Raw genomic sequence first — 10,274 nt, 5'->3', positions numbered from 1 at the left:
AACGAGTAGTTACAGTGCACAATGTTCTTCCAAGTTTTATTATTCTCGTGTATGCTATTAATAATAACATTGTTTATTAAAAAGAAAAATTACTGGAAAATTAGAGGAGTAGTTCAAGAGACTGGAATTATATGGAGATACATTTTTGGTGATCGCTCCTTGTCCGAATACTCCAAAGAAATATATGATAAATACAAAGAAGACCAAATTGGTATGTATTTCGGATATACGCCAGCCTTGATGGTTAAAAATCTTGAAGACATTCAAGCCGTTGTTGCTGTTGATTTCCAAAGTTTTACAAACGGGGTATAGTTTTGAACGAAAAGATAAATTGGGCGATAATATTTTGTCCATCGACAACTATCCTAGATGGAAAATCCTGCGACACAAAATGACACCGGTTTTCAAGAATATTCGACTCAAGACCATGTTTTATAGTATAGATATATGTGCACAAAATTTAGTTGATTTGATTGAAAAAGACACACAGGTTAGGGAAAACCTTACAATATTATATATACATACACAGCCGCATCTATTGGAGCAGCAGTATTTGGGATAGACACAACAAGCAAAAGCACTATAGATTCTCCATTCGTAAAAATGGCCTGGGACGCCTTTGAACCATCATTTTCCACTAACATAAAATTTTTATTGAACAATATGCTTCCATCATTATTCAACATTTTGCCAATAAAATTATTTGGTGATCACGAAGAATTTTTTATTGGTGCTGTTAAAAATGTTTTAAAGAAGCGTCGTAATTCTAAGAAAAGGAATGATTTTATTGATGTGTGCTTGGAGCTGCAGAAAAATGGACTGATGAAAGATCCAACTACTGGTTATGAATTAGAGCCGACCGACGAGCTTCTCGCAGCTCAAGCGTTTTTCTTCTTTATAGCTGGTACTGAAACCACAGCCAATGGGATACATTTTACTCTTTTAGAACTGGCAGCAAACCAAACGATTTTAACGAAACTACACGAAGACATCGACGAAGTTTTCAAAGATGGTAAAACTGAACTCACGTATGAAGATTTAGATAATCTGCCATACCTCGACATGGTCATGAATGAGGCTTTGAGAAAATATCCACCAATTGGACAGAATCAAAGATTTTGTACGAAAAATACTGAGCTACCAAGCAATAAATTGAAAATAGAGAAGGGCACAGTAATAATAATACCGATATATTCTATCCATCGAGATGAGAAACTATTCCCAAATCCTGATTTATTTGACCCGGAAAGATTTGCTCCTGATAGAATTAAACATATGGAAAAATTCAGCTACATGGCTTTTGGTAGAGGAAATCGTGTTTGTATTGGTATGCATTCATAACTTAAATAAAATTCTAGCATATTTTCATATTGCCCTCTCCACTAAACCTTTTAGCGGATATAATAGTTAATTTAAATGTTATGACACTCCAGTATACTTCCAATTAAATTCCCTTTATATTGCTTCCAATAAAATAAGACCTAGACGAAAGTGGTAATAAATTCAATAATAATAATAAAAAATATTAAAATAAAATAAAAATACTATAAAATGTTGTACCATCGGGTATGCCTTTATTGATTAATGTCATGCAATAGTTGTCTCTTCAGTAGGGAATCATTAGGAAATATGACCGATTAAGATAATATGAAAAGGTCAGTTTACTTGATATGATGATCTTTCGATCGTGTCGCACATTATGGACGGTAATAACGTAATGATAGTAACAATTTATCGCTTCTACATGCTCTATGATACCAGCACATTGATGAATAAATTATAAGTTCAACAATGTATTTTGTAGGGTTCAAATAAATCAATATACTATTTTATAGACATACTATACAGATGTATGAGGTCTAGTAAAATAGCACTTATCTTATTTTAATGAAGGCAGCGATTGCCTAAATGGGAGTGAAAGACTACTGAGACATTTGTCTCGGTTGTCAGTAGACTACCGGGGGATGTTTGTAAAGGTTCAAAACCCAAGGGCACGCACCTCTGACTTTTATAAAATTTATGTGTGTATTCTTTGTGAACAATAGCTTGTTTTAACTGTAAAGAAAAACATCTTAGGAAGCGTGCATACCTCAGAAGTGCTATATAGCTCGCCCCTATCACATCATGATACGAAACACTGATGACAAAAAGTGGGCGTTGGTAACATATTATCTGCCTACCCTGTCTGGGATATGTGATATAGAAGATTTGTGTTGTTATGAAACACTAGGTGTAGGCATTTATAAACACTATGCTAACCATACTAATCCTGTTTGTAGGTATGAGATTCGCGCGTATCCAGATCAAGGCTTGCTTAGTCCGTCTGTTGAGAAGGTACACCCTCGCCGAACATTCTTACAAGCCGGATCGGTTCGAACGAAGCACGTTCAGCATTCGTGATTCAAATGCAAGATACGAATTCATACCCCGAGAATTATGAAGAAAATTACAAATTTGTTCCAGATGAGGTTTTGTTAAAATTAATGCACCCAACCAGAGAAGTTAAATATTGAATTTTGAACTTTTACTATATTTCGTCATCAAAATTATTATACTGTTGTAAATAATTGGTGTATATGTTCTGAGTTATTTATAAAATTAAATAAAAAAGATGTGTTATTGACACGAGTGTTTATTTCAGGGTAAATATGTAACAACAAGCAAACAACAAAACAACAACATTCAAATATTATTAAAAATAGAACACATAAAAAATAATATCACAACAAAGGTTACAATCTACAACACTATCCAGCTTGGATATTTAAATATTGTTGTAATAAATTTCCATTGTGAATTACTGCTTGCTTGTTTTAACGGTGAAGGAAAACATCATGAGTAAACCTACATACCTCAAAATGTCTATAGGAATTTCGAAGGTGTGTGAAGTCTGTCAATCCGCACTAGACCAGCGTAGTGGACAAAGGCCTAATTCCTCTCAGCGCTAGAGGAGGCCCGTGCCCAGCAGTGGGACAGTATATAATACAGGGCTGATATTATTATATCATTATAAATTTCCTTTAGCCTCTTTTCCGAACTGAATGAGGATTATCTACTACATCTCGTGCTGAAACGATGTCATCCGTGATTTTATAAGTAAAAACCTTTATAAAGAATTCTTTGCAGAGTTCATTAAAATAATCATTGTGTTCTTTAGTAGCCATGTAAGCAAATTTTAGTCACTTTGTATGTTATTAATTATAAAATATGAGTTGATTATCATTAACAGCCTCTCTGCAACTACCTTCATTTATTTAATAATAGTTTTTTGTTCTCTAAAGTCTTATTAATATTATGTCTGAATAACCTGGTTATTACCGCTGGAGTAGGAAACGATATGTCATATAATTTAATGCAGTGTCTTCTATCTGGCATGTATTTTAATATAAATAAGATTAAAATAAATAATGTTTACATGATGAAACTAGGGTGTCGGTCATTTATTATTACATAACTTGACGAGGACTTCCCGGAAATTTATATTTATGTATGCCTACAATAATAATACAGTATGTATATTAGTCAAGGAACCTATTAAAACACACGACAGTTCACGGCAGTGTGCAATTAATAAAAAATATTGATAAATAACAGTATAAACCCCACAAAATTTGCATGACCTATCTTATCGGTGATCATATTATGATCTTTCATGCGAATATGACCTTTAAGTATGATCCATTTTCCCTCCATACTTCAAATTTGATATAGATAGGCAAAAATATCAAGGTGCTAAAATTCTGGTAAAACTAAAGTCCTAAATATACATTTGGTACCAAAATCCAACAGAGAAAACACTTTTAAACAGATCCCCGACTAACTTTACACACTATAATATCGCGCTTAGGTTTTAGGTTCAAATATAGAGTCCAGCTAAATTATGTTTTTGTTCAATATCGGACCGAAGTGTGGAATTGTGTATATAGCAATAAACTCGTACTACAGAAGATATAACATAGCTGGTGAAATGTGGGTGTAAGCCCGTGCCTATCACTAAAAAGAAAAGCGTGATGATATATTTATAAATATACATTCATACAAATCCAAGTATTAGTTTAATAGCAGGGGCCCGATATACACTTACAGAGGTAATATATTTTGTTATTGTATCTCGTTCAATGAATTCGTCGGAGTTATTGACGCTGACCTTGATGTCATCATAGACTCTACGGTGCAGTTCCAACGAACGATGACCGCATATCGTTTTTAGACAATCATAGCATATTATGAAAACATAAGCCAGTTATCTGACCGAGTTGCTCGGGGCGTCGCGTCGCGGAACAATGATATTCCAAGTGTTATTAATCTTGTGTGTTATATTAATTTTAGTGCTGGTGACTAAAAAGAATAAATATTGGATAAAAAGAGGTTTAGTTCAAGAGGATGGAATTTTCTGGAGGTTTATTTTTGGAGATCGCTCATTAGCGGAGTACTGTAAGGAGACATACGACAAATATAAGGAAGAACACATTGGTTTGGACTTCGGATCTACGCCTACCTTGATGGTGAAGAATCTTGACGATATAGCATCAGTTCTCGCTGGTGATTTCCAAAGTTTTCACCATCGTGGTATATTTTTTGAACAAAAACGATTTATTGGCCGATAACATTTTGTTCATTGGAGATTATCCCAGATGGAAGATTCTGCGCCAAAAATTAACACCAGTGTTTACGAGTTTACGACTCAAAACTATGTTTTACAGTATAGACAAATGTGCGCAGGATTTTGTTGATTTAATCGAAAGTGATGAGAAGTTACGAGAAAAACCTTTTAATATTTTATATTCATACACAACGTCGTCCATAGGAGCAGCGATATTTGGGATAGACACTAGGGGCCAAAACGCAATGGATTCGCCTTTATTAAACATGGCATGGAAAGTTCTCAAACCATCATTTTTCACACACATGACATTTTTTATAAGCAGTTTATCTCCAACCTTATTCAAAATGTTGCAACTCCGACTTTTTGGCGAGTACGAAGATTTCTTTATTGGTACTGTAAAACGTGTTTTTGAGTCGCGTCGCAATGCTGAAAAACGAAATGATTTTATTGACGTATGTTTGGAGCTACAGAAGAATGGAATAATGTCGGATCCAAATACGGGATATGAATTAGAACCTACTGATGAATTACTGGCTGCTCAGGCCTTTTTCTTCTTCATGGCGGGGCTGACACTACAGCCAACGCAATACATTTTAGTTTATTAGAGTTGGCAGCAAATCCAACAATTTTAGCTAAACTCCACGACAACATAGACAATGTATTTAAAGACGGCAAAACTGAACTCACGTTTGAAGATTTAGACAAACTGCATTACATCGACATGGTTGTAAATGAAGCAATGAGAAAATATCCACCAATTGGCCTGATACAAAGACTTTGCACTAAAAACACTGCATTACCTAGTAATAATATGCAAATTGAGCGTGGCACAGAAATTTTGATACCGGTATATGCCATCCATCGAGATGAGAATCTGTTTCCAAATCCAGACTTGTTTGATCCGGAAAGATTTACACCAGACAGAGTTAAAGATATGGAAAACTACAGTTATATGGCGTTCGGTGGAGGAAATCGCATTTGCATTGGTAAGAATAAGTCACAACTTTGATATGTTAATGAGTCATATTATAATTTATCTGTTTTTTCTTAGTCACATTGTAACGTATTATTTCTGTTGCCCGTTCTTAAAATGATTTCCGTATTGTTTTTATGTATTCCTATACCAAATATTATTTTGTTGAGCAATATTTTATGTTTGTCAACCTATCATCGATGCCTAAGCGTCTATAACTATGTATACGTATGACCCTGACTTCCTTGGTGGCGTAGTTGTAATTGTACATGGTACGAGTACGACTACTGCGCTGAGGTCCTGGGTTCGAATCCCGGATCAGGCCAAAACAATTGTAACTCAGTTTTTCCATCTTAAAAACATTACTCAGTCACAGCTCGGGTCAGGAAATCAGTGGTGTGATACCGGAAAGCATGTAAAGCCGTTGGTCCTGCGCCTGATCCCTCTACTATGTCGGATTGGCGTCTCACTGAACTATGAGAGTAAAGGAACAGAGAGTGCATCTGTGTATGGCGCACACACTTGTGCACTATAATACCTCCTACGTACCTGGCTGATCTTCGTTAAGATTGGCCGCCGTGGCCGAAAATTCGGCTAGGGGGATTCATTCATATGCATGACAAATTGTCCAGATCTTGTCATTTCTGACCCTTTCCATAGTCTGCTTTACTTACGGCACTGCCTAACACACATACACTATAAAATCAATTTATATTAAATTTGCCACAAAAATATACCTATCAGGTTTTGTTATGATTAAAATAATATTAATTTAGATATCTCGTGGAATAAAACCCTGTTCTCTCATATTTGAACTTTTTTCCCAGAAACATTTTCACGTCGATAACTCCACATCCTCAGACCTACATACAAAATCTAGTCGACAAACTAATCATAACATAAATTATTGCAGGTGTCAGGTTCGCTCGTCTGCAGGTAAAGGCCTGTTTAGCTCGACTCCTGAGCAAATTCACCCTTAAAGAACAAGCATACGAGCCAAAACGGTTTGAAAGGAGCTCTTTTAGTCTACGCGATGCTGATGCTAAGTACGAGCTTGTGCCACGAAATATAAATAAGTAAATATATTATTTAAAAAACTGTAAATGACATTACGTTCATAAATAAAACCATATACTAGTATTGACTTCTGTTAACATTGTGCAAAAATTTATCCATCTATATATATAAAAATCAATTGCTGTTCGTTAGTCTCGCTAAAACTCGAGAACGGCTGAACGGATTTATCTTATCTTGGTCTTGAATTATTCGTGGAGGTCTAGGGAAGATTTAAAAGGTGAGAAAAATTCGAATAATTGCCGGGAAAATCCTCAAAACAGCATTTTTCTATTTCCCATACAAACGTTTTCTAACTAATACGTAGAGTCAATTTGTAATTTATTACCGCTGCATAAAGTTCAAATTCGCGTGCGCGTTGGAGGATCTAATATCGCGTTCTGAAACTCAACAAAAGTGAAAGTGAATCGCGAACGCGACAAAATTGCATAGTCTCAAAATACATAGTACATAAATAGTGGTCGGCTTCGAGAAACTTAATTTTAGCTAACTTCAGTTGTTAATATAATATATAACTCAAAGGTGACTGACAGTGATATATCAAGGAACAGCCCAAACCATTGGACGGATCGGGCTAAGACTTTACATGCATAAAGCTACTATGACGTAGGCATCCCCTAAGAAAGGATTTTGATAAATTCTACCCTTAAGGGGATAAAATAGGGGATGAAAGTTTGTATAAATGTTCTTAGATTTTCGACTGATTGAACTGAAATTATAGATTGGGGATAAAATTAGTTTGAACCTATAAGTACCGGGAAAATATGTAGCAAGACTTTTATCAAACAGTGGAATTTTATCCTGGAAAACACCTTCACGCGGGCGAAGCCGCGAGCAAAAGCTAGTGAATAATAAATATTTTCACCAGGAATCTCGTTTTAGTTTTATGATATTTTGATCATTTTGTAGTTTAGTGTGAATATGGCGTGTGCATGAGTGTATTTATGACTGAAAGTGTGATGTTGCAGCTGCGACGAATTCTCTTAGAAGTAGTGGCTTTCAATAATGTAAAATAACTATTGATATTTATTTATTTTCGAAACACACTTTTTGATTATTCCTCTTGTGTTCGAGTTACTAACTGTAAATGTTATTTCTAAGAAGAATAAGTATGTGGTTTCATGTATTAAGGTAATATCAAAATGGCTCTGTATTATCGTTAGATATTAATATTATGTTAGTAAAGTTATGAATTATTAATAAGTCATAACTTTATTTTTATGCTACTAAATAAAGATACAACATATAATGGTCGGTACCCGATAACTGTCACGATTATATAAACAATATATTACAAACAATAGCAACTAGCAATGCATAGAGAACTTTCAATTACAAAACACTACGCTTATCACTTGAATACGGAATGTCAAGAAACAATTAGACAGGCCGGCATAATGAGCATGACAACCGTCGAGAATTGCAACATTCCACTCTAATCGATGATTGATATTTTTACTTCACCTCTCAGCACTTAATATGAGGCGTACAATGCCACAAAAACGTTAATATATTTATAATGATTCCCGCCATTTACGCGAATGTTAGAAGTTGAAATAAAACTAGTTTTTAGGATAAAAAATAAAATATTAAACACATTAGATTGCATAATTGGGAATGGCGTTCCACTGTTGTTCCATTCCGTTGACTGCCGAGACGAATATCCGCATGTTCAAAATCCAAGGGCACTCACTGACTTTTCTAAAGTTATGTGTGTATACTTCGTGAATTATCGCTTGCTTTAAAGGTGAAGGAATAAATCGTGAGGAAACTTGCATACCTGAGAATTTCTCTAAGAATATTGAGGGTATGTGAAGCTGCCAATCCGCACTAGGCCAGTGTGGTGGGCTAAGGCCTAATCCCTCTCGATAATAGAGGAGGCCCGTGCCCAGCAATGAGACAGTGTATAATACATGGCTGATATCATATCATATACCGTGATAGATTCCGTAAAACCAGTTTAATTTCAACGTATAGATATTTATAATAAGATCATATAAAGATTTCCAGACCGAATTGTTAAGACTCATATGGCATATTAATTACATTATCTACAATGTCCTTCACACAGGAGTACAATAACAATCAGTAGGTACTAATATGCTACTTCAATACAAATATAGATAAGGCGGAAGTAGCCCGTAGTCGACTTTACGATACGAATGTAGTGCTGGGATCTCAGGTTCGATTCCCGGGTCGGGCAGTGATATTGGATTTTTCTATTCAGTATCAGCTCGGAGTACGGAATTTATGTCGATATTCCGATAGACTCGCCCCTCTATCACATCATGGGACGGAATACATACGGTGCACCAATTGTGCCTCTGCCTTTTCGTAAATAAAAGGATAGTGTGTATGTGTGTGTGTAGAAGTAGTCAGCCACAATAATTGCAGAACACTAGTAGAACATTGATGCACTGGGGATAGGTCTCTCCTATGTGAGAGTCTGCATGGATAGGTACAGTCAGCAACAGAAGTCGTTGAACATAATTTGTTTCCAATATTTCCTAATCATTATCATTTACCATAAGTTGCTGATTAATTTAAAAACAAAACAACTTGTCATAATTGAACTACAAAAGTAGCTGAACGCTGTCAAACCATTAACTGCTAAACATTACTAGCGACAATTTTTATGATCTGTAATAAATACAAATGTGGCTGAAATTAGCAGATTCTTTGTTTTATATGCAAGCTTTTTTTTCTATTCGTTAAATTGAACCCATCAAGCTTCAAGACACCAATATCGCGAAGCGCAGCGCACCGCGTTTTTTACTATCAAAACATTGTCGAATAAATACAACAGTCCAGGATGTTAATTAAATTGTTATTTTATAACATACTAGCTTTGGCTCGCTACTCTGCCCGCGTGAAAAAGTTTTTCAAAGATAAAAGTCGTGCTTTATATTTACCCTGGATAGAAAGTAGCGTGTAGGGCTTAAGAGTAATGTAGCTTAGTGAAATATTTTCAAAATCAGTTAAGTAGTTCCTGAGTTTAGCGCATTCAAAGAAACAAACCCTTTAGGTTTATATAATAGTATATATTGAAGTTAATAACCAGAATTATACATTTTTAAGTATGAACAAAACATCATAATATATTAGAAAGTAATATTATAACATTAATAGGAATAGGTTAATTACATTTTAAACATCCTATTTTATAGAGCACTGGCCGGTTTAAAAACAAATGTGTAAATTCAAAATTATTCTGACAGGAGATTCTCCTCGAAGGTTTCAACGTAAACGTCAGTTTATTTTTCATATTTTTTAATGGTGTACGAGCTTTTGCCCGCGGCTCCACCCGCGATATAAAGTTTTTCGGGCTAAAGTTTTCCCTCATAAAAGTCACGCTATATATTTTCCCGTAAGCCTATGTTCTTCCCAGGGTCTCAAACTGTCCCCGTACCAAATTTCATCTTAATACGTTGGGTAGGTTTTGAGTTTAACACGTTCAGGCAGACAGATGCAGCGGGGGACTTTGTTTTATTATATATTTATGTAGAACTTTTTAAGAGGAACAATCCCGTCATACATCATTGTTGCATAACTTTAACCGTTTAAGCAGCGCACGCAACAGAAGCTCTCAAAACTAATAAATTTTGCCCGTTTTTGCAACAT

The 10,274-nt window shown here is 35.1% G+C and overlaps 2 protein-coding genes across 2 annotated transcripts; both read left to right on the top strand.

The window, feature by feature from the left end:
- The first annotated feature begins 327 nt into the window (after positions 1 to 327).
- On the top strand, positions 328 to 2,546 carry LOC119191066 (cytochrome P450 3A19-like). The gene is made up of 2 exons (XM_037444925.1): positions 328 to 1,327; positions 2,280 to 2,546. The coding sequence occupies exons 1-2, from the start codon at positions 604 to 606 to the stop codon at positions 2,438 to 2,440; spliced, it is 885 nt and encodes a 294-aa protein (XP_037300822.1). The 5' UTR covers positions 328 to 603; the 3' UTR covers positions 2,441 to 2,546.
- A 1,684-nt stretch (positions 2,547 to 4,230) lies between these two features.
- LOC115455601 (probable cytochrome P450 6a13) lies at positions 4,231 to 6,719 on the top strand. The gene is given in 4 exon segments (XM_030184227.2): positions 4,231 to 4,574; positions 4,576 to 5,170; positions 5,173 to 5,592; positions 6,493 to 6,719. Coding segments are annotated over 4 exon segments (1,473 nt in total). The 5' UTR covers positions 4,231 to 4,283; the 3' UTR covers positions 6,660 to 6,719.
- Positions 6,720 to 10,274: the final 3,555 nt, after the last annotated feature.

This window comes from Manduca sexta, chromosome 28 (genome assembly GCF_014839805.1).
Source record: "Manduca sexta isolate Smith_Timp_Sample1 chromosome 28, JHU_Msex_v1.0, whole genome shotgun sequence".
Lineage (NCBI taxonomy): Eukaryota > Metazoa > Arthropoda > Insecta > Lepidoptera > Sphingidae > Manduca > Manduca sexta.
Note: the sequence above shows the minus strand (reverse complement) of the source record. Positions and strands in the feature narration are given on the sequence as shown.

Coding starts and splice junctions, on each gene's coding strand:
- LOC119191066 (XM_037444925.1), top strand. CDS start 604: ATGGCCTGGGACGCCTTTGAACCATCATTTTCCACTAACATAAAATTT. Junction 1,328..2,279: donor AGGAAATCGTGTTTGTATTG/GTATGCATTCAT, acceptor TCCTGTTTGTAG/GTATGAGATTCGCGCGTATC.